Raw genomic sequence first — 24,999 nt, 5'->3', positions numbered from 1 at the left:
GGAGACTGGTTGACTGACCACGAGAACAAAAAAAAAGGGAAAGAGTCAACCATCCGACTACACACCAAAATCTGCAACCAATTATGAGAGACTCGAGGACAAGAGACACAGAAAGGGAAAGGTGCAGGACCTCCCTAAATGGAACCATAAAAAGGACTACCATGGATAAAATTTAAAACGTCGTCAGCCATGGAGGCATCGTCGCATAAAACCAAAGGCAAAGTGCCCGGGAGATTAAAAGACTGCTGGAGGGTGCGCAGTCGGGGACACTCCAACAAAATGTAGGCGACCGTCAGCCGGGTGGTGGTGGTTGTTGGGATGTTTAAGGGGGACTAAACAGCGAAGGTCATCAGTCCCCCATTCCAAAATCAGGCGAGCCGAAAATCTACGGAGCAGGTAAAAACCAAAGGGGGAGAAGACGTCCCCCCAGGCGCTAAAAGAACACAAATGCAGCAACAAACACTACAGACAAGAACAGGACAGAGGAACACCAGACAGAAAGATACAGAAGAAAGGAAGATGGCCGGAGACTGGTTGACTGACCACGAGAACAAAAAAGGGAAAGAGTCAACCATCTGACGGCACACCACAACAGCAACAGACACAAGGACAAAAGACACAGAAAGGGAAAGGCGCAGGACCTCCCTAAATCGAACCATAAAAAGGACTACCACGGATAAAATGTAAAACATTGTCAGCCATGGAGGCATCGTCGGATAAAACCAAAGCCAAAGTGCCCGGGAGATTAAAAGATTGCCAGAGTGTGCGCAGTCGAGGACACTCCAGCAAAATGCGGCCGACCGTCAGCCGGGACCCACACCGACACAAGGGGGGATCCTCCTGACGTAACAGATGGTCATGCGTCAGGTATGTATGGCCGATGCGCAGCCGACACAGGACTACCGAGTCCCTGCGAGAAGCCTGCATGGAGGAACGCCACACATCGGTCGTCCCCTTGACAGCCCGCAGTTTATTCGGGGCTGTCAGGCCACGCCACTCATCATTCCACATCCCAAGCACCTTCGGCGCAACACCAACTGCAGATCACGAGCCGGGAGGCCGATCTCCAAAGCGGGGGCGTCGATCGCCCCTTTGGCCAGCCTGTCGACACGTTCGTTCCCTGGGATGCCAACGTGACCTGGCGTCCAAACAAAGACCAGCGAACGACCAGAGCGGGTAATGGCAGAAACAGACTCCTGAATAAATGATACCAGAGGAGAAGAGGTATAGCAGCGGTCGATAGCCTGGAGGCTGCTCAGGGAGTCACTGCAGATGACGATGGACGTACCTGAGCAGGAACGCATATGCTCAAGAGTGCGCAATATGGCCACCAGCTCTGCAGTAAAAATACTGCAGCCAGCCGGCAAGGAGCGCTGTTCAACATGGGCAGCGTGAGCAAAAGCGTAGGCAGTACGACCATCAACCAGGGAACCATCAGTGTAGACAGTCTCACAGCCCGAAAATGAGGCGAGGAGCGCAAGAAAACGGCGACGGAGGGCCACAGGCGGAACCGAGTCCTTGGGTCCCCGTGCCAAGTCCAGACGGATGGACGGCCGGGGCATACACCAGGGAGGTGCAGGTACACGGACCCGGGAGGGAGGCAGAAGAGGGAATGACCCCAGTTCCAACAGCAGGGACTGGATGCGGACAGCAATGGAAAGCCCAGACCTAGGTCGCCGTTCGGGCAGATGGAGGACCATGGCAGGAAAAAGCAGGCGATGATTGGGATGGCCCGGCGAGCAATGCACGTGGACAGCATAGTCGGCGAGCAGTCGATGGCAGCGAATCCGCAGCGGGGGAACCCCGGCCTCTACCAGTAGACTATCCACGGGGCTCGTACGAAAAGCGCCAGTTGCAAGCCGAACCCCACAGTGGTGTATGGGGTCCAACAACGTCAACACTGAGGGTGATGCAGACCCATAGGCCAGGCTCCCATAATCAAACCTGGACTGAACAAGGGCTCTGCACAATCGCAACAGCGTGCAGCGATCTGCACCCCAAGACGTGTGGCTCAGGCAGCGGAGGGCGTTGAGGTGCCGCCAGCACTTTTGCTTCAGCTGAGTAATATGAGGAACCCATGTGAGCCGGGCATCAAAGACGAGTCCTAAGAAGCGGCTAGTGTCCACCACTTCAAGTAGGTGGCCGTCGAGGTAAAGTTCAGGATGAGGGTGGACCGTCCGACGCCTGCAGAAGTGCATAACTCGAGTCTTGGCTGAAGAGAACTGAAAACCATGAGTCAGAGCCCATGATGCTGCCTTGCGAACGGCTACATGCAGCCTGCGTTCGGTGACTCCCGTAGTCGTTGAGCTAAATGAGATGCAGAAGTCATCGGCATACAAAGAAGGAGACACCGACGACCCCACGGCTGCAGCCAGACCATTAATGGCCACTAGAAATAAGGAGACGCTCAACACCGAGCCCTGCGGGACCCCATTTTCCTGTATATAAGATGAACTAGAGGCGGCACCGACTAGCACCCGGAAAGAGCGGCGCAATAAAAAGGTTTGAAGAAAAGCCGGGAGCTGACCACGAAGACCCCACTCATGCAACGTAGCAAGGATGTGATGCCTCCATGTGGTGTCATACGCCTTCCGCAGATCAAAAAATACAGCAACGAGATGCTGACGTTGGGCAAAGGCTGTACGGATAGCAGATTCCAGCCGCACCAAATTGTCCGCAGCAGACCGGCCCTGACGGAAGCCACCCTGGGATGGAGCGAGGAGAACGCGCGACTCAATGACCCAATACAAACGCCGCCCCACCATATGTTCGAGCAATTTGCACAAAACGTTGGTGAGGGTAATGGGACGATAGCTGTCCACCGCCAGTGGGTCCGCACCGGGCTTCAAGATGGGGACAATAACACCCTCTCGCCATTGCGACGGGAACACGCCCTCGCTCCAAATGCAGTTAAAGATGGTGAGGATGTGTCTCTGGCAGTCCCTGGACAGATGCTTCAGCATCTGCGCGTGGATGCAGTCTGGTCCTGGTGCTGTATCAGGGCAATCGGCGAGGGCAGCGAGGAATTCCCTCTTGCTGAAAGGAGCATTGTATTTTTCAGAACGACGTGTGTGGAATGATAACGGCGTCTACTTGGCTCACTCCTTTAGAGAGTTAAAGGCGGGGGGGGGGGGGGGGGGGGGGGCGTAAGTTGCGGTTGCAGAGCTCGTAGCAAAGTGCGCGGCAAGGTGTTCAGCAATGGCGGCAGCGTCCGTGCAGACAGCACCATCCACGGAGATCCCAGGGACAACCATAGGGGTCCGATATCCATAAATCCGACGGATCCGGGACCACACAAGCGAGGGGGAGACACGAGAGCCCAAGGATGAGACATACCTCTCCCAGCACTCCTGCTTACGCCGTGCAATAAGACGACGGGCCAAGGCACGGAGCCTCTTAAAGGCGATGAGGGTCTCCAGAGATGGATGCCGCCTATGACGCTGGACAGCCCGCCTGCAGTCGCGAATAGCCTCAGCAATCTCCGGTGACCACCAGGGTACAGCCTTCCTCCGAGGGAGTCCAGAAAAGCGGGGCATGGCAGCCTCGGCTGCAGAAATGATTGACGTGGTCAAGACACGGACCACCTCGTCAATGTCACCCTGTGGGGGAGACTCAATGGTGGCAGCGGAAGTAAAAGCCGGCCAGTCAGCCCTGGTGAGAGCCCAGCGGGGCAGGCGTCCAGAAGAATGACACTGGGGCAGTGACAAATAGATGGGAAAATGGTCACTACCACACAGGTCAGGATGCACCCTCCAGTGGAGGGATGGGACAAGTCCGAGGCTGCAAAGAGAGAGAGCGATGGCCGAGAACGAGCCATGGGCCACACTGAAATGCATGAAAGCACCGGTGTTCAAGAGGCTAAGGTCGAGCTGAGCCAACACATTTACCACGGCATGACCGCGGTCATCGGAGACAGTCCCACCCCATAGAGGGTTGCAGGCATTGAAATCGCCAAGAAGCAGCAATGGTGGCGGGAGTTGAGCCAGCAGCGCAGCCAAGACATGTCGGGGGAGCTCCCCATCTGGAGGAATGTAAACAGAGCAAACAGTAATAGCCGGCGAGAGCTCAACCCTGACAGCAACTGCCTCTAAAGTCATCAGAAGGGGTACTGGCGAGCTACAGACAGAGTGGTGAACAAAGAGGCAAACTCCACCTGACGCTCGTTGACAGGCAGCGCGGTTCTTATAGTATCTCCGATAACCGCGAAGGGTGGGGGTCCGCATTGCTGGAAACCAAGTTTCGTGAAGAGCAATGCAGAGAACAGGGGAAACACTCAGAAGCATCCGGAGCTCAGGCAGGTGGCGGAAATAACCGCCACAGTTCCACTGGAGAATGGAAGCAGTAAGGGACTGGGAGGGCGTGAAGGCGACTAAGAGGCAGACGACGCCTCAGAGCCAACTGCCGCCACCAGGGGAGAGTCACCTGTGTCCATAGGAAAGGCCCCCGAGGGTTCCGTGAGGGCGAGATCCGCGGCAGAGGCGAGGATCTCCACCTCATCCCCAGAGCCAGAACTATTTACAGCAGGCAGTACTGAAACTGCCGGAACGTCCTACTTCTTGGACATGTTCCGTTCCTTCTTCTCGCGCCTGTCCTTAGGGTTAGAGGGCTGGGAGAGCTTCTCTGAAGGAGCGTCGGAGGCTGACGACGACGCAGAAGCCCTACGACCAGCAGGTGGCGGAACCTTCAGCCACTGGCTGACATCCGGCTGGGTAGGAGAAGAAACGAAGGAAGGGAGAGCCCCGAGGGACCCCTTCCGCGAGAGAGGAACCGGCAGAGGCCACGCCGGTGGAGAAGGAGGGGGAGGGATTGAGCCCCCCGGTTTTTGAGCAGATGTCACTCCCGAAGAAAGCGTGGGGGGAGTGACAGAAGAGGGTTTGCCCCCAACTGCTAAGGGGGCAACAGAGGAAGGCTTGCCCCCAGACATTAGGGGGCAGACAGAGATGCACGGCCCCGAGGGCCCACCGAAGGCGGCACAGATGAGGCGACAACTGCCGCTCGCGAGGGCAATGATAACGTGGCTGCAGCATAAGATGTTCGAAGGGAAACAGGATACAACTTTTCAAATTTCAGTTTTGCCTCTCGATAAGTAAGGTGGTCCAGGGTCTTAAATTCCATTATCTTCCGCTCCTTATGAAGAACGGGGCAATCCGGCGAGCATGGAGAGTGGTGCTCCCCACAGTTGACACATACAGGCGGAGGCGCACATGGAGAATCGGGATGAGAGGGGCATCCGCAATCTCGACATGTGGCGCTGGATGGGCAATGGGACATATACCCAAACTTCCAGCACTGGAAGCACCGCATCGGGGGAGGGACGTATGGCTTGACGTCACAACGGTAAACCATTACCTTGACCTTCTCGGGCAATACAGCACCCTCGAAGGCCAAGATAAAGACACCGGTGGCCACCCTGTTAGTCTTGGGTCCTCTATGTACACAATGGACAAAATGTACACCACGTCATTCAAAGTCGGCTCTCAGCTCGTCATCGGATTGTAACAATAGGTCACGATGGTATATAATCCCCTGGACCATATTTAAGCTACTGTGGGGAGTGACGGTAACAGGGACGTCACCCAGCTTATCACATAAGAGCAACACTCGTGACTGGGCTGGGGAGGACGCCTTGAGGAGGATGGACCCATTCCTCATTTTAGACAACCCCGCCACTTCCCCAAACTTATCCTTCAGGTGTTCCACAAAAAACAGAGGCTTTGTCGTAAGAAAGGAGTCACCATCAGTCCTGCTGCAGACAAGGTATTGTGGTACGTAAGGCTCCCGCTTGTCACTAGATCTGCATCCCTCCCATGGCGCAGCCAACGAGGGGAACGACTGAGGGTCATATTGCGCAGCATCAAAGTCAACTCTGCCTCGCTTAGAGACGCTGGTGGCCGTGCGACCACCAGCTTGGTGTGATTTATTGCGCTTCATTGCACCACATCTGCCCAGATGCCACCTACTCCGAACGAGGGCTCTCCCAAAGGGCGCCACCCAGCCAAAGCAACAGGTACTTGGCCGATATCCCGTTGCCCGGAGTCCCCGTGTCCCAGACAAGATGGGCACATACTCCTTGGCATGAGTGGGGAGGAAACAGCTCTGGCATCTGTAGTGTGATCCCTGCGTGGTCAGGGGGCTACTGTGCTGGATTTTAGGTGTTGAAAGGGTCCACAGTTGTCGGGGGCGCTAAGAAGGGGATTGCGCACAAGACGAGGAGGAGGCAACCCAGAAGACATTGGGTGGAAATCCCGCCACACGACAAGAGGTAGCATGCAAGATGGTGGTGCATGATGGACCAATAGAAAAACACCACGTAAGGCGTCCTTCCCCAAATGGCACGCACTAACAACGGAAATTTGGAAAAATGGAGGTCAAACCCAAGAGGGGACCATCACATGAGGCCGAAACGTTTGAGACTCCTTTTAGTTGCCTCTTACGACAGGCAGGAATACCGCGGGCCTATTCTTACCCCCGAACCCGCAGGGGGTAATGATGGGCATACCTGCTACTAGGTACATCTAAATCTACATGGATACTCTGCAAATCACATTTAAGTGCCTGGCAGAGTGTTCATCAAACCACCTTCACAATTCTCTATTATTCCAATCTCGTATAGTGCATGGAAAAAATGAACACCTATATCTTTCCATACGAGCTCTGATTTCCCTTATTTTATCGTGGTGATCGTTCCGCCCTATGTAGGTTGGTGTCAACAAAATATTTCCGCATTCGGAGGAGAAAGTTTGGTGATTGGAGTTTCATGAGAAGATTCCGTCGCAACGAAAAACGCCTTTCTTTTAATGATTTCCAGCCCAGATCCTGTATCATTTCTGTGAGACTCTCTCCCATATTTCGCGATAATACAAAATGTGTTGCCTTTCTTTGAACTTTTTCGATGTACTCCGTCAGTCCTACCTGGAAAGGATCCCACACTGTGCAGCAGTATTCTAAAAGAGGATGGACAAGCGTAGTGTAGGCAGTCTCCTTAGTAGGTCTGTTACATTTTCTAAGTGTCCTGCCAATAAAACACAGCCTTTGGTTAGCCTTCCCCACAACATTTTCTATGTGTTCTTTCCAATTTAAGTTGTTCGTAATTGTAATACCTAGGTATTTAGTTGAATTTAGGGCTTTTAGATTAGACTGATTTATCGTGTAACCAAAGTTTAACGAGTTCCTTTTAGAGCTCATGTGGATGACCTCACACTTTTCGTTATTTAGGATCAAACTGCCACTTTTTTCACTATTCAGATATTTTTTTCTAAATCGTTTTGCAGTTTGTTTTGATCTTCTGGTGACTTTATTAATTGATAAATGACAGCGTCATCCGCAAACAACCAAAGGCGGCTGCTCAGATTGTCTCCCAAACCGTTTAAATCACTTCTGTTTTACTTGACAACTTTCCGTCAATTACTACAAACTGTGACCTCTATAACAGGAAATCGCAAATCCAGTCACATAACTGAGACGATATTCCATAATCATGCCATTTTACTACTAGCCGCTTGTGTGGTACAGTGTCAAAAGCCTTCCGGAAATCCAGGAATACGGAATCGATCTGAAATCCCTTGTCAATAGCACTCAGCACTTCATGTGAATAAAGAGCTAGTTGTGTTTCACAGAAACAATGTTTTCTAAACCCATGATGACTGTGTGTCAATAGACCGTTTCCTTCGAGGTAATTCATAATGTTCGAACACAACATATGTTCTAAAATCCTGCTGCATATCGACGTTAATGATATGGGTCTGTAATTTAATGGATTACTCCTACTACCTTTCTTGAATATTGGTGTGACCTGTGCAACTTTCCAGCCTTTGGGTATGGATCTTTCGTCGAGTGAACGGTTGTATATGATTTTTAAGTATGAAGCTAATGCATCAGCATACTCCGAAAGGAACCTAATTTGTATACAGTCTGGACCAGAAGACTTGCTTTTATTAAGTGATTTGAGTTGCTTCATTACTCCGAGGATATTTACTTCTACGTTACTCATGTTCTTGATTCGAATTCTGGAATATTTACTTCATCTTCTTTTGTGAAGGCATTTTGGGAGGCTGTGTTTAGTAAATCTGCTTTGGCACCACTGTCTTCAATAGTATCTCCATTGTTATCGCGCAGAGAAGGCTTTGATTCTTTCTTGCCGCTAACATACTTCACATACGACTAGAATCTCTTTGAATTTTCTGCCAGGTTTCGAGACAACGTTTCATTGTGGAAACTGTTATAGGCATCTCGCATTGAACTCCACACTAAGTTTTGAGCTTCTGTAAAGGATCACCAATCTGGGGGATTTTGTGTCTGTTTAAATTTGGCATGTTTGTTTCGTTGTTTTAGCAACAGTGTTCTAACCCATTTTGTGTACCAAGGAGGATCAGTTCCATCGTTTGTTAGTTTATGTGGTATAAACCTCTCAATCAATAATGTTCTGGCTGATCAATGTATTTGCCTTTACTGGCAAATACCTTTACAACAGCATTTATGCATCCCTGTGTAATAAAACAAGCTACTTTCACATGTGATTCAAACAATTTTACTACTAAAATTATTTACTTTCATCATATCATGTTCTGCTGTGCTAGCTGCTCAACCAAGAGTACTGAATGACTTTTCTACTTCATTCCTTAATAGGGTGAGAAGTTGTGACTGAATGTAAATAAGTTCAGAGCAAAGGAGATAACTGAACCAAAGAGTGGGAGTGTTGAGTCATCAACAGGTACACAAAAAGGATGAAATTTTTTTCTAGGTTTCAGATGAATCCTTTAACAAGCTAGAATCCTCCCCCCCTCCTCTTCCACCATTGCACCTGTGATTTAGGCCTTCCCTGCCAATGTTGATGCAAGATTTACACTCTAAGTATTCAATTAACTACAGAAACTTTTTGCACATCTCTAATAATTTCTATATCCTCTGAAAATGAGTATTGGAAAATTTGAATTAGACCATCTAACTCTAGAACAACTGTCGGTGAGACTGTGCTATTAAGAAACAACAACTGTTTTTCATTTAAAATTAACACTCTCTCCTTCCATCAAATGTCTTGATTAGATAGTTTGAGAAACTAACACTGTGTTCTCCTGAAAGTTTCCAGCCTTCTCAGGACTGACACCATGTATAATTTTTTCAACTTCCACTACATAATTTTAGTTTTAATTACTGATCAAGCCATGTTCGAAAGCATCATATTCTGTTTCACAAACTGTTTCATCTTCTGAAACAGACTGTGACAAGAAAGTCCAATCTTGAATGCTGTCATCATCTGATGAATCTAGGCCATCTATGCTCTCTCTCCAGTTGTTCAGCAAATTCAAAATTTCACGGCACTTTAAACCACTAGACATTCTGTGAAATGCATACCCACAAGGCATACGTTAATGACAAAACATAAAATAAAGCTTGCAATAAGACTGAGTGTCATGCGTTAAATAGTTGGTTTTTTGAGGACCGTATTTACACAATGTTGCATTTCTGCAACTCAGAAATAAATTGTCTTATACATGTAAAAATTGTATGATTTCAAAAAATACATCTATCAGAATGCATAACATGGAACCTCTTAAATACAGTCTCAGTTTGGTCTTATATAATAGTTCTTTCCAACTTAAATACAGTCTCAGTTTGGTCTTATATAATAGTTCTTTCCAATTATTTGTGCTTCAAAAACAGCTTACTTTAGAAGCATGCATCCTTTGAAAAAAAAACTGACAAGTACTTGGAGCAAAGATATTTGGCAGAATTGCTAAGAACTTAGAAAGGAAGATGGATTGCTGGAGCACTGCAACACTGTGAATTCATGTTCTAAGATTCAAGAAAAATTGCTTATAGAGATTTGAATAGTATGTTGCAGAACTCAGAACTGAAACATGGTGGTACAAATGGTTACAACAGAATGATGACAGCTTTTATTTACCCAACAGTTTGTGTGACTTGTAGGATCTGCATTTTTCACACACCGTAACAAGACAATGTGCTCTCATCACATTTCACTCACACTTCTTGCCTTTGCCATGATTAACAGAATATGGTATGTTTGCACATGAAGACACATGCAATGTGATGTCAACAGTGGTTACATAAATAACTGGAGGTGATAACCGCATCATTTGTTACCTATGTTGTAACCAGTTTACAAACAAAAGCAAATTTTCAAGAAGCATTAATTTCTGCATCATCTTTACTGTCTAGACAAAACACAATTTAAAACAGCACTGACAAATATGCATTTTCTATTTGAACTCACCCCCTGTTTTCCATTAGGGCTGCAAGGTGTGTTGTTTTCATTCCTGGTGCAGCACACATATCAAGCACAGTACTACCAGGTTCAGGTGCAAGCAAATGTGCAGGAAGGCAACTTGCCTAAAACAGTAAGAGTCAGTAGTAATAGCTACAGAAAGATGAAATCCATATCCTAAAGGAAAGATACTTATCACAATGACTGAAAAAATGATAATCACAAAACAGATAAATTCAGGAAATTTAGATAAAGAGAATTAGATGATGCAATAATAACAAGAACCAGTCACTAATTAACACAAGTTTATTTCCCTAAACTGATATCCTTGTGATATCTGTCTTCACTGGTTCACACAGTTTCCTTTACACCTGTAGTAGCTTTGAAATATGCAGCAGTGTCTGGAGAAGCATGCTAGTGTGAGGAAGTACACTCCTGGAAATTGAAATAAGAACACCGTGAATTCATTGTCCCAGGAAGGGGAAACTTTATTGACACATTCCTGGGGTCAGATACATCACATGATCACACTGACAGAACCACAGGCACATAGACACAGGCAACAGAGCATGCACAATGTCGGCACTAGTACAGTGTATATCCACCTTTCGCAGCAATGCAGGCTGCTATTCTCCCATGGAGACGATCGTAGAGATGCTGGATGTAGTCCTGTGGAACGGCTTGCCATGCCATTTCCACCTGGCGCCTCAGTTGGACCAGCTTTTGTGCTGAACGTGCAGACCGCGTGAGACGACGCTTCATCCAGTCCCAAACATGCTCCATGGGGGACAGATCCGGAGATCTTGTTGGCCAGGGTAGTTGACTTACACCTTCTAGAGCACGTTGGGTGGCACGGGATACATGCGGACGTGCATTGTCCTGTTGGAACAGCAAGTTCCCTTGCCGGTCTAGGAATGGTAGAACGATGGGTTCGATGACGGTTTGGATGTACCGTGCACTATTCAGTGTCCCCTCGACGATCACCAGTGGTGTACGGCCAGTGTAGGAGATCGCTCCCCACACCATGATGCCGGGTGTTGGCCCTGTGTGCCTCGGTCGTATGCAGTCCTGATTGTGGCGCTCACCTGCACGGCGCCAAACACGCATACGACCATCATTGGCACCAAGGCAGAAGCGACTCTCATCGCTGAAGACGACACGTCTCCATTCGTCCCTCCATTCACGCCTGTCGCGACACCACTGGAGGCGGGCTGCACGATGTTGGGGCATGAGCGGAAGACGGCCTAACGGTGTGCGGGACCGTAGCCCAGCTTCATGGAGACGGTTGCGAATGGTCCTCACCGATACCCGAGGAGCCACAGTGTCCCTAATTTGCTGGGAAGTGGCGGTGCGGTCCCCTACGGCACTGCGTAGGATCCTACGGTCTTGGCGTGCATCCGTGCGTCGCTGCGGTCCGGTCCCAGGTCGACGGGCACGTGCACCTTCCGCCGACCACTGGCGACAACATCGATGTACTGTGGAGACCTCACGCCCCACGTGTTGAGCAATTCGGCGGTACGTCCACCCGGCCTCCCGCATGCCCACTATACGCCCTCGCTCAAAGTCCGTCAACTGCACATACGGTTCACGTCCACGCTGTCGCGGCATGCTACCAGTGTTAAAGACTGCGATGGAGCTCCGTCTGCCACGGCAAACTGGCTGACACTGACGGCGGCGGTGCACAAATGCTGCGCAGCTAGCGCCATTCGACGGCCAACACCGCGGTTCCTGGTGTGTCCGCTGTGCCGTGCGTGTGATCATTGCTTGTACAGCCCTCTCGCAGTGTCCGGAGCAAGTATGGTGGGTCTGACACACCGGTGTCAATGTGTTCTTTTTTCCATTTCCAGGAGTGTATATATGCATGGGCCATATGTTTAAGGTGAAATTTTATTTACCAAGTATATTCAACATCAGACTTGGAGTCAGGCAATTGTGCCACATTCTATTTGTAAACAAAAATTAAGGATTGGAAATCTAGAACAGGGGTATGTAGTGTTGGTAGAAATGGAGTTAGACTGTGTGACCAAAGAAGATACAAATTTAGATTATAATCAATTAAAGGAAAAAAAATATTGGGTGAAACAACTGTGGGATTGGTATACTGTACACAAAAGCCATGAAACTTATCGGTGGTAAAGTCTGACCAAAATAGCTTGCAGATGAAATACTTCTTTTCAGTGGTGGGGTATGAAACAGAAGTTCTGTCAGACTATATTAAAAACAGAGTGCTTTGAAAAGGAAGAAATCTCAAGGATATATGCTTATTAAGGGAAGATATTTCAAGACATTGTCCATTCCATTCGATTGCTCTTTGAAGTCCTTTGTTGTCTCTAACAAAATTGCAATGTAATTGGCAAATCTTGCAGTTTTATTTCTTTTCACTGAATTTCAATTCCATTTCCATATTTCCCCTTGGTTTCCTTTACTGTTTGCTAAATGCACAATTTGAATAACATCGGCGATAAACTAAAGCCCCATCTTGCTCCTTTCTCAACTACTGCATTCCTATCCTGCTCTTTGACTCTTACAATTGTCGTCTCGTTTCTACACAATTTGTAGGCAACTGTTTGCTCTCTTGCTACCTTTGGAATTTCAAAGACCGTATTCCAGTCAACAGTGTCAAAACAGTTATCTATATCTGCAAATGCTCTAAACTTAGGTTTGCCATTCTACAGTTTCTTTTCCAAGAAAAGTTATATAGCCAATATTGCTTCCAGGTTCCTATATTTCTCCAGAACTGAAAATGATCTCCCTCAAGGTCAGCTTCTACCAATCTTTCTATTCTTCTTTAAATAATTTGTGTCACGTTTTGGAAATCAAACTGATGGTTACGTAATATTCACACTTGTCAACACTTGTCTTCATTGGAATTTCAATTATTACATTTTTCTTCAAGTCTGATGATACAATGGCCATTTTATGTATCTTGCACATACCAAGTGGGGCAGTTCAGACATGGTACATTGTTCCAAAGACATTAATAATTCTAAGGGAATGTCATCTGTTTCAGATGGCTTGTTTTGACTTAGATCTTTCAGTGTGCTGTCAAATTCTTCCACTGCGTACATCTCCCATCTCATCTTTCACTACTTCCTCTTTCCTTTACATAATATGGTCATCAAATTAATTTCCTTTGTGCAACCCTCCAATATATTCCTCCTATCTTGCAGCCTTCCCTTCTTTGCTTAGTACAGACTTTTCACCTGAGCTCTTTATATTCACACAGCAGCTTCTCTTTTCTGCATAGGGTTCTCTAATTTTCATATACGAGATACCTTTTTTTCCTATAGTCATGCATGCTTCTAAAGCTTCACATTCTCAGTTCCAGACCTCTGTATTTTCTTCCTGCCTAATTTTTATATTTTCTGCTTTAACAAATTAAAATCAGTATCTCACATGTTATCCGAAGATTTCTATAGATCCCTGTCTTTTAGAGCATCTGATGCTTTTAATGTACCATCTCTCAAGGCTACCCACTCATCTTATATCATATTCCTTTTTCTAGTTTCAGTCCGCTGTTCCTAATGTCACCTTTGAAACTCTCAAAAACTTCTGATTTGTTCTATTTATCCAGATCCCATATTCATTTACTACCTTCCTGCAGTTTATTTAGTTTTAATCTGCAGTTCACAATCCAAAAAATTATGGTCAGAGACCACATTGTCCACTAGAAATTCTTGCAGTTAAAAAGTCCTGAGACTTTCCAGTACCTCCAGGTCTTTTCCAGGTGAACAGTCTTCCTTCATGGTTTGGAAACCAACTGCCAGCAATAATTAAGTTATGATTTGTGCAAAGTTCTACCAAATAGCGTTAACTTTCATTCCTTCCCCTCCAGTCTGCATTCTTCTAATTTTCGTTCTGCTTTTTCTGCTATTGAACTGCAGTCCCCCACCCATCACAATTAAAATTTCATTTACCTTAATGACTTCTTTTATCTCATCCATTCTTACAATCTCTTCATCATCTGTAGAGCAGCCGGCCGAAGTGGCCGTGCGGTTCTAGGCGCTGCAGTCTGGAACCGCGAGACCGCTACGGTCACAGGTCCAAATCCTGCCTCGGGCATGGATGTGTGTGATGTCCTTAGGTTAGTTAGGTTTAACTAGTTCTAAGTTCTAGGGGACTAATGACCTCAGAAGTTGAGTCCCATAGTGCTCAGAGCCATCTGTAGAGCAAATTGGCATACAAACTTATACTACAGGGATAAGTTTTAGCTTTTGTGATCCCCATATTAGAAATGTTATTAGAAACTAGCATGCATTTATTTTTTACGTCATAAATTTTTTGTCTCTATTCACGCTACGTTCACACCAGCCTTTTCTGTCTCTTAAGTTTTACATTGGATAACCTTTATTTTAGATTGTTAGCTGTTAAAAATCTCCTCACAGAAAATTTTTGCACACTGTAACATTGTTAATGGAATTTCATGATATTTTACTGACATATATATATAATTAACACATACCTTGTCTTGCAAAATAATGCTGCCATTAATGTAAAGATCGTGCTCATGAAAATCTGTTTTTGGTGGGAAAACTAGAAGTTCTTTAATATGAAAATCCTGCATAAACTGCTCCTCCTTTAAAGAACGTATCTTTTCCAAATACTGAGAGTAGCTTTTAAATTTTATTCTCATCTTCTCCCAACCTTCACTACAAAAATATTTTACAACATCCTCAACTGATTTATAGATGGTATTCACACGAACATATCGAGGTAATGTTACTGGAAAAAAAAAAGAGATCCATTTTAGTTTCATGACAATCATAGTTAAAGGCTAGAACAACACACTATCTATGTATATACTCTATACTATATATGTATAAACACTATCTATGTCTATACTCTGAAAAACCACGGTGAAGTGCATGGCAGAAAGGTATGTCCCATTGTATTAGTTATTATGGTATTTTCCCATTTCAGTTATGTATGGAAGGTGAGAAGAATGATAATTTAAATGTTTCTGTGTCTGCTGTAATTAATCTAATCTTGTCCCCATAACCCATAAGACAGCAATACATTGTGAGTTCCAGTGTATTCCTGGAGTTATCATTTAAAGACATTTCCTTTAATTCTGAAAGGAGGATTTCTCAGGATAGTTTGCCTCTACCTTCAAGAGTCTGCCAGTTCAGTTTCTTCAGCTATTCTGTAACACTTTCCTATGGGTCAGTAAACCCTGTGACCATTCATACTGCCTTTCTCACTTTCTCATATTAATATCAAATTCCACATATCTGGGGTTCTATCAGTTTGCTACTTGATGTGTGCTCCAACTAAAATCATTTCATTGCCATTGTATTTGTAGGCAATATAATCATAATATTATTGTTGTAGAGACGTCCAAAACATTGACAAAACAAAATATTCTGACTTTACTACCAGTAAGATATCTGACACTGTCAATGACACACAATTGTTAGCCCTGGTCTGTAGCTAACATTTTGCAAACAAAAAAAGCGTTGCATGAAAATGGTGGCTCGGGGTCCATGAGGTATTGTTCAACTGCTTAACTGGAATGAGTTTTCTTCCTTCATGCTCAATGGCCCCTTTCCACAGGGCATGTGAGAGTTGTGATGAACCAGTAATCTAGCTTTATTTTTTGTGGAAACAAAGATGTGTGACTTACCGAACGAAAGCGCTGGCAGGTCGATAGACACACAAACAAACACAAACACACACACAAAATTCAAGCTTTCGCAACAAACTGTTGCCTCATCAGGAAAGAGGGAAGGAGAGGGAAAGACGAAAGGATGTGGGTTTTAAGGGAGAGGGTAAGGAGTCATTCCAATCCCGGGAGCGGAAAGACTTACCTTAGGGGGAAAAAAGGACAGGTATACACTCACACACACACACACACACACACACACACACACATATCCATCCACACATATACAGACACAAGCAGACATATTTAGAGACTTTGTCTCTAAATATGTCTGCTTGTGTCTGTATATGTGTGGATGGATATGTGTGTGTGTAGCAGACATATTTAGAGACTTTGTCTCTAAATATGTCTGCTTGTGTCTGTATATGTGTGGATGGATATGTGTGTGTGTGTGCGAGTGTATGCCTGTCCTTTTTTCCCCCTAAGGTAAGTCTTTCCGCTCCCGGGATTGGAATGACTCCTTACCCTCTCCCTTAAAACCCACATCCTTTCGTCTTTCCCTCTCCTTCCCTCTTTCCTGATGAGGCAACAGTTTGTTGCGAAAGCTTGAATTTTGTGTGTGTGTTTGTTTGTGTGTCTATCGACCTGCCAGTGCTTTCGTTCAGTAAGTCACACATCTTTGTTTTTAGATATATTTTTCCCACGTGGAATGTTTCCCTCTATTATATTTATTTTTTGTGGGTTACACAGCCTCTGAAAGAGTGAATATGATACTAATGACTAGATATTTTTAATTACTGGCTTTTCCAAATTCTATATACAAAACACACACTAAAAAACTGAACTAATTCATAGGCGGTTGTGTGGCTATGATATTATATTTCCTTGTAAAACATTAAGTTGCTAATATTGTTAATACAGAAACTGTAGGGGTTGTGAGACAGTTGAATTACATTTTCAGAAAGTGGATAGCTTGTGCAATAGTAATACATCCTACATGATTTGCTTTGGATTACACATTCCACATTTTGCTGAGATGATTGAGAATGTCCAAATATCAAAAGGAAACATTTTGTAAAATGTAAAACAGAGTTAGTCAAAAATCCAGTGATTGAAATGGGAGAAGTTGCTTGCACTGCACCAGACAAATGAGGAAAATTCTTCAAAATTCTGTGGACCTTTTTTTTTTTTTTAAATCAAAATTCAGAAGGGAATCACAGGAACAAAAAGCACTGAAAGTAATGTTTCATAACTAACAAAAAATTCAGCTAAAATTCTCAGTATACCCTGACATTATATCACCTCTAGCCATTATCATTAGTTGGTAGGTTGGTTGATTTGGGGGAGGGGACCAAACAGGATTAAGGAAGGATGGGGAAGGAAGTCGACCATGTCTTTTCAAAGGAACCATCCTGTCATTTGCCTGAAGAAATTTAGGGAAATCACCACTGTCAGGTACAGTTAGCTACTAATGAGGAATGGGGTTATTCATTTTAAAGCTGGAAGGACGATTAAGGTTTAACAAACTGTCAACAGAGACACCATTGGAAAGAGTCCAAGAGTTGACTGCATAATGATGAGTAACAAAATCAGTCATGTCCTTTTCAAAGGACCAATCCTTGTATTCACCCTGACAAATTTCAGGAAACTACAGAGAATCTAAATTGGCTGCATGGGGAATCAAGCCTGCTACTACTGAAAGTGAGTCCAGTGCTTTAATGATTGCAACACACCATTACATATAATTCATTTCAAGCCCTTTTTAGTGATGATATATTAATTTTCATTGGGGTTAAAGACAGCCAGGTCTTTAGCACACACATTAAAATCTTAAATGATGTGACTGTAATTACAAGTGGTAAAAATTCGTTGTTGTTGTTGTGGTCTTCAGTCCTGAGACTGGTTTGATGCAGCTCTCCATGCTACTCTATCCTGTGCAAGCTTTTTCATCTCCCAGTACCTACTGCAACCTACATCCCTCTGAATCTGCTTAGTGTATTCATCTCTTGGTCTCCCTCTACGATTTTTACCCTCCACGCTGCCCTCCAATACTAAATTGGTGATCCCTTGATGCCTCAGAACATGTCCTACCAACCGATCCCTTCTTCTGGTCAAGTTGTGCCACAAACTTCTCTTCTCCCCAATCCTATTCAATACTTCCTCATTAGTTATGTGATCTACCCATCTAATCTTCAGCATTCTTCTGTAGCACCACATTTCGAAAGCTTCTATTCTCTTCTTGTCCAAACTATTTATCGTCCATGTTTCACTTCCATACATAGCTACACTCCATACGAATACTTTCAGAAATGACTTCCTGACACTTAAATCAATACTGGATGTTAACAAATTTCTCTTCTTCAGAAACGCTTTCCTTGCCATTGCCAGCCTACATTTTATATCCTCTCTACTTCGACCATCATCAGTTATTTTGCTCCCCAAATAGCAAAACTCCTTTACTACTTTAAGTGCCTCATTTCCTAATCTAATTCCCTCAGCATCACCCGACTTAGACTACATTCCATTATCCTTGTTTTGCTTTTGTTGATGTTCATCTTATATCCTCCTTTCAAGACACTGTCCATTCCATTCAACTGCTCTTCCAAGTCCTTTGCTGTCTCTGACAGAATTACAATGTCATCGGCGAACCTCAAAGTTTTTATTTCTTCTCCATGAATTTTAATACCTACTCCGAATTTTTCTTTTGTTTCCTTTACTGCTTGCTCAATATACAGATTGAACAACATCGGGGAGAGGCTACAACCCTGTCTTACTCCCTTCCCAACCACTGCTTCCCTTTCATGTCCCTCGACTCTTATAACTGCTATCTGGTTTCTGTGCAAATTGTAAATAGCCTTTCGCTCCCTGTATTTTACCCCTGCCACCTTTAGAATTTGAAAGAGAGTATTCCAGTCAACATTGTCAAAAGCTTTCTCTAAGTCTACAAATGCTAGAAACGTAGGTTTGCCTTTCCTTAATCTTTCTTCTAAGATAAGTCGTAAGGTCAGTATTGCCTCACGTGTTCCAGTGTTTCTACGGAATCCAAACTGATCTTCCCCAAGGTTGGCTTCTACTAGTTTTTCCATTCGTCTGTAAAGAATTCGTGTTAGTATTTTGCAGCTGTGACTTATTAAACTGATAGTTCGGTAATTTTCACATCTGTCAACACCTCCTTTCTTTGGGATTGGAATTATTATATTCTTCTTGAAGTCTGAGGGTATTCCGCCTGTTTCATACATCTTGCTCACCAGATGGTAGAGCTTTGTCAGGACTGGCCCTCCCACGGCCGTCAGTAGTTCCAATGGAATATTGTCTACTCCGGGGGCCTTGTTTCGACTCAACAGGAATTAAATTCAACAGGAATTAAACCCCCACAAACGTGCAGTGAAACTATCTAAGGCAGTTCAAGAGATACACGTGGCTGAGTGACCGCTGGAGTGAACCAAGATGAGTCAGCCACTCAACACACTAACATTTCCACATAAAAGCTTGGACACTACACAAAATTTTAAAAGCTTTGCCACATTCTTTCCATTTGCACAAGTAGAGGGCAGGTCCCATACAAATTTCTTCTGCTCTCTAACCAAAATGTAACACACAGTTAATATGTGGCATGTAGCTCTGCATATCACAGATGAAGAGAAGCAGGCAGAGAGGTGGGAGTCCTCTGGCCAGAATATGAAACCAAGAGTTAATGGACTATGTCTTATTCGAGGGAGGGTAATGACTTGTACCATGGATGCCACAGCTGAATGGTTGGTTTCAATAACTGCAGCTTTTGTTCCTCACTGCTAGCTGCTACTCTTCCTATAACTGCATGGCTTTCTCAACTGACTGTGAGATGACTGCCTGCAGGGGAATCAACACTGTGTTGCTTGCAGACCACCTTGTCTTGCTTGTTCATTTTTCCAGATTCTAACAAGCTCTGGTACACAGCAAAATGATACATGTTTCCCCTGCTGATGAAGAAGCAGCAGTTTTTCTTGCATTGCTTGTATCAACTTCATTGTAGGGACACTTGCTGTAATACTTATCAGGCCTAAAGGCAGTTAGAGCAGAGCAGAATTTGGTGCTTTGATAACTCATCTGCTTCACTGTCTTCAGAATCACATGCAGTTGTGCACTGAATACAGTGCAGAAACTGAGAATTTGACTCCTGAAGATATGCCTGAGGAAAACGACGAAACATATAAGGGAATACCCTTACTCGAGACATCAATGTATACTATACTAAAATTATGATGCCTATCTGAAGTGTCAAAAGATAAAAAGAGTTATAAAGTAAACCTGGAGTGCATTTCTTCTTAAAATTAATCAAATATACAATATATTTGGACCTACTAAGAAGTGAAGATGGAGACCTGCTTCACCTTTGGCAAAAAATAGGTAGTACGAAAATTGCATGGGGCTCATTGTCACATGGTGTACAACACACCACAGACAATACAGAACCCAGCTGCCACATGGAAAACGAGCTGTTTTACACCTCTTCACTGGCAGAACTGAAATCACAACTGACCTTTATGCTTTATGCTCCCATGGTGCAGTGGATTGGGTTTGTAACATGATCCATTTCTTGGAAGCACCTGCACCTGCACCTGTTGAGATGCCAGGAAACATTTGGTTCCTGGGAACCAACCAAAATGGCTTTGTTCCTGAGGGCATGCAGCTCTACTGTACGATTAAATGATGATGGCATACTATTGGGTAAAATATTCCAGATGTAAGAAAGCTGCCATTTGGATCTCCAGGCGGGAACTATTCAGGATGATACTGTCAATGAGAGAATGAAACTGGCACTCAATGGGCCAGAGCATGGAATGTTAGGTTACTTAATCAGGCAGCTACATTAGAACATTTACAATGGGAAATGGATACCTTGAAGTTAGACATAGTGCAAATTACTGAAGTTCAATGGCAGGGACAAAAGGACTTCTGGTCAGATGAGCAAAGGACTATAAATACAAAACAGAATTGGGGTAATGGAGGAGTAGGTTTAATAATGGATAAGAAAATTAGAATGTGGGTAAACTCTATTGTAAGCATTATCAAACCCAAGATAGACACAAAGTCCACATTCACCACAGTAGTGCAAGTTTATATGCCAACTAGCTCTGCACATGAAGAGACTGAAGAAACGTAAGATATAACAAAAGAAATTATTCAGGGAGTTCAGGGAGATGAAAATTTAATGGGGGATTGGAATTTGATAATGGGGAAAGGAAGAGAAGTAAAAATGGTAGGAGAATACGAGCTGGGATAAAGAAATGAAAGAGGAAGCTGCCTGGTAGAATTTTGACAGAGCGTAATTTAATCATTGCTAATACTTGGAATAATGAAAGACGGTTATATACGTGGAAGAGACCTGGAGATAAATTTCACATTGAATACATAATAACAAGACAGATATTTCAGAACTGGATTTTAAATTGTAAGATGTTTCCAGGGGCAGATGTGGACTCAGACCACAGTTTATTGGTTACAATCTGTAGATTAAAACTAAAGAAATTGCAAACAGGTACAAAATTAAGGAGCTCAGACCTGGATAACTTGAAAGAATGAGAGGTTGTTTACAGTTTCAGAGGGAGCATTTGGCAATGATGGATTTGAAGAGTGGAAAGGGGTACAGTAGAGGAGGAATAGGTACCTTGGAGAGATGAAATAGTGAAGACAAGGCCTAGTAGAGATCCTTTGACATTACTGGAGGTATTTAATTTAATTGATGAAAGGAAAAAATATAAGAATGTAGCAAATGAAGCAGGCAAAAAGGAATACAAATGTTTAAAAAATGAGACGGACAGGAAGTGCAAAACGGATAAGCAGGAAAGGCTAGGGGACAAATGTATGAATTTACAAGTGTGCTTCATCAGGGATAGATACTGCTTACAGGAAAATTAAACAGGCCTTTAGGGAGAAGAGAAGCAGCTGTATGAATATCAAGAGTTCAAGTGGAAAACCAGTCCCAAGCAATGAAGGGAAAGGTGAAGGGTGGAGGGAGTATATAGAGGGTCTATACCAGGGAGTCAGGCTTGAAGGAAGTATTACTGAATGGGAGGAGAATGTAGATGAAGATGAGATGGGAGATATGATACAGTGAGAAGAATTTGACAGAGCACTTAAATACCTAAGTCAAAACAAGGCCCTGGAGCAGACAATATTTCGTCAGAACAACTGATAGCCTTGGGATAGCCAGCCATGACACAACTATTCCACCTGGTGTGCAAGATGTATGAAACAGATGAAACTGAAGAATGTAATAATACTAATCAGGTATGGCTATTACCCAACTATCATTTTAGTAAGTCATAGTCACAAAATACTCACGAATTCTTTACAGAAGAATGGGTAAAATTGTACATGGAGATGAAGAGATGCAAACAGTAAGCAGATTCAGAAAGATGTAGGTTGCAGTATTTATTCAGATACGAGGAGGCTTGCACAGGACAGAGTAGCAGGGAGAGCTGCATGAAACCAGTTTCAAACTGCAGACCACAACAACAATTCTTGGAAGCTGTCATGCTATTCAAACACAGCAAGTTCACTGTATAGTATCTACTTTGCCATACTGAGCACCAATCATAGCAGCTTTCTTCTGAGAACTGTTCTGTGTGACGGGTGAATACAAATTGAAAAGTAGTCAGTAGAGTGCAAGTCATCAACTCCTTCCATTTGAGCAGCGAATGTGAAGGCTGTGGAACATACTAAGATATAAATAGCAGTGAATGACCCTGTTGCAGCACTAAGTACGAACTCTGCTCCCCAATACAATAGACATGTACTTGGTAACATTAAGAAGCTCTGAATTGCCCTACTTCTCACACAGGTTGTTGTTGAGCAGTATATGGATTAAAATCTCCACAAGGGAATTTCCAGAGAGCTCTATGGGAGACCTCAGGTCTAGAATTTAATTCTGAGAACAGATAAGTACATATGGTTAGTTTATGATGTACTTGCATGGGAAAAGTGACAGCTTGCAGCCTGTCAGTGAGGGGGGAGAGGCAATGTGTGGTATGTATTGCTTATGAAATTAACCAAGACTCCTTTAGCTCGTTCTTTCTGCAAAGACCATATGGAGCATCACAGAATCTCTTGAAAATATATACACACTGGTCTTACCTGTGCTAGAACTTTTAGTCTGCCTGAGCCCATTGCAGCTGTCTTGGCAATGGGGTTTCTGAACCTCTTTCCTCGGAGATGGAGAGTCGGCAGCAATGAGGGAGTTATTTAAGAGTCTTGTCAGTTTCCTCATACTGACTTTCTGTACAGCATATGCAATTGTCATCAGATCTACCTGTCATGAGACAGGCTGTGTGTTCTGAAAGTTTTTTTTTTCTTTTTTAACTGTGTCTGTTTCATTGTAGGACTTGGTACTTTGCTTGGATTTTGAGAATGATGATAAACTGTTCTAACAGTATGATTCTTTTGAATCTCTCTCTAGCTGTCTGCTGTGATGGCATGTTGTTATTTTTGATATGCTCCACCATCATTTTTTTTTTCCCCTTCAAGGCATAACAGTGTGTTTCCAGTCATTAAAACTGACAACAGCTGGAAGAGCACTATGTTCATCAAATGCCCCTCCATATATGTATGCAGTGACACATATATGCTGAGGATGACAATGCAGTCAGTTGGTACCCTTGGACTTTCAATGCCTATTTGGACAGAATTTGTTTTATGCATACCAGTGTGTTTAGTCAGTGGCAAACGTTTGAAGGAACATTTACAGGTTGTAACATGTCCTGTTGTATGTTAAATGGAAAATGATATTATATTCTCTTGTCACAAAGATGACAAATATTTTTATGATGCCACACGAATTTGGTGCTGGAGAAATGTGATGAATACTGTAGATTTGTCTGCAAGAAAGCTCACTGCTCTTTGCATTGCGACATTTACTCCATGAAATGACAATTCACTGAAATGGAACTGAGGTAGACATACTTCTGTTCGAGAACTTTAATCAGATTGTTGATATTTTATGACTAGATTCTTTTGTATAGTCTAGGCATTGCTGGCAGCCACCGTAACGTAACTTACAATTCACATGGATTCTGTGTATTTACTGTGCGCTAGATAAGAAAGAAATCTCACCAAAGGTGTAGTGCAAAAGTGTACTGCCTCTTCCAGAATATAAATTTGTTAATTATTTATAAACATACGTTGGAGTTCTAATTTGATCAAAGATATTTCGGATATTCAAAGATCTTGCAGATCGATGAAGACTGGATGGATATTTAGAACTTGCAAACATGATCAGGTTTTTTTTTTTTTTTATTATTTTTAGGAAAAAATTGCCATTTCTAAAATTTTTAACTGACAGCAACACGATTATCTCATCCACTCTTCATAAGTGCCATATTGGCACATATGCTGACTCCGAGTGGTTTATAAAGCTGAAATTAATTATTTTTTATCACTTTTCAGGAACAGTTGATTCGTAGCTTCTGCAAGAGGCTGCAGAAACAGCACAGAATAAACTACGAGACTTTGTCAGACATGTTCAACAGAAAATAAAGCAACCATTAATTACAACATAAAGCCATGAATAGCCTTACTTTTCTGAACAAAGGAAGTGTATTCATTAAAGAAAATATCCCCCCTTCCATTGTTAGACTTCTTAAATTCAAAGATAATTAGTATTCAAACCTTTTATAATCTGTCACTCCAATAATATGTGGCAAAAAATGTATTTAAGGCTATCCAGCTGCCTATCTTTATGAAACCATTCACCTCAGAATTGAAGCACCTGTTACTGAAGAAAGTGCTTTCATTAGTTGTCACTGTCTTCAATAACAGATGCTTCAATTCTGTGGTGAATGATTTCACGAAGGTAGGCAGCTGGACAGCCTTAAATGCATTTTTTGCCTCACATTATTGGATACACTGTGTAACCTTGATTTTCTGTACATTTTGGCTCTTTTAGATGAGTGGACTTTCGTTTACACATACTGGATGTTGTTGGGAGCAGTTAACACACGTGGAAAAAGTTGTACATGGAGTATTTCCTTTATGGGTAGACAAAACACATCTAACACACAGCACCTACTCTGTGCATCCCACAGTGTTGTGCCCAAAGACTTTGTGGCAGATGAAACTTGCTTTAATGTACTCCAGTAATTACGGTTCTGAACAATCTAAATAAAAGCTACAGTCTCTTCTAGATAATCATTAA

The 24,999-nt window shown here is 43.7% G+C and overlaps 1 protein-coding gene across 1 annotated transcript in view; it reads right to left on the bottom strand.

The window, feature by feature from the left end:
* Positions 1 to 24,999, bottom strand: part of LOC126252077 (28S rRNA (cytosine-C(5))-methyltransferase) — an 87,151-nt gene that overhangs the window by 48,200 nt on the left and 13,952 nt on the right. Inside the window, exons 3-4 of the mRNA XM_049952929.1 lie at positions 14,688 to 14,947; positions 10,235 to 10,350 (exon numbers count right to left, since the gene is read on the bottom strand). Of these exons, the coding sequence (XP_049808886.1) occupies positions 10,235 to 10,350; positions 14,688 to 14,947 (376 nt within the window). The remainder of the gene's footprint in view (positions 1 to 10,234; positions 10,351 to 14,687; positions 14,948 to 24,999) is intronic.

This window comes from Schistocerca nitens, chromosome 4 (assembly GCF_023898315.1).
Source record: "Schistocerca nitens isolate TAMUIC-IGC-003100 chromosome 4, iqSchNite1.1, whole genome shotgun sequence".
Lineage (NCBI taxonomy): Eukaryota > Metazoa > Arthropoda > Insecta > Orthoptera > Acrididae > Schistocerca > Schistocerca nitens.
Note: the sequence above shows the minus strand (reverse complement) of the source record. Positions and strands in the feature narration are given on the sequence as shown.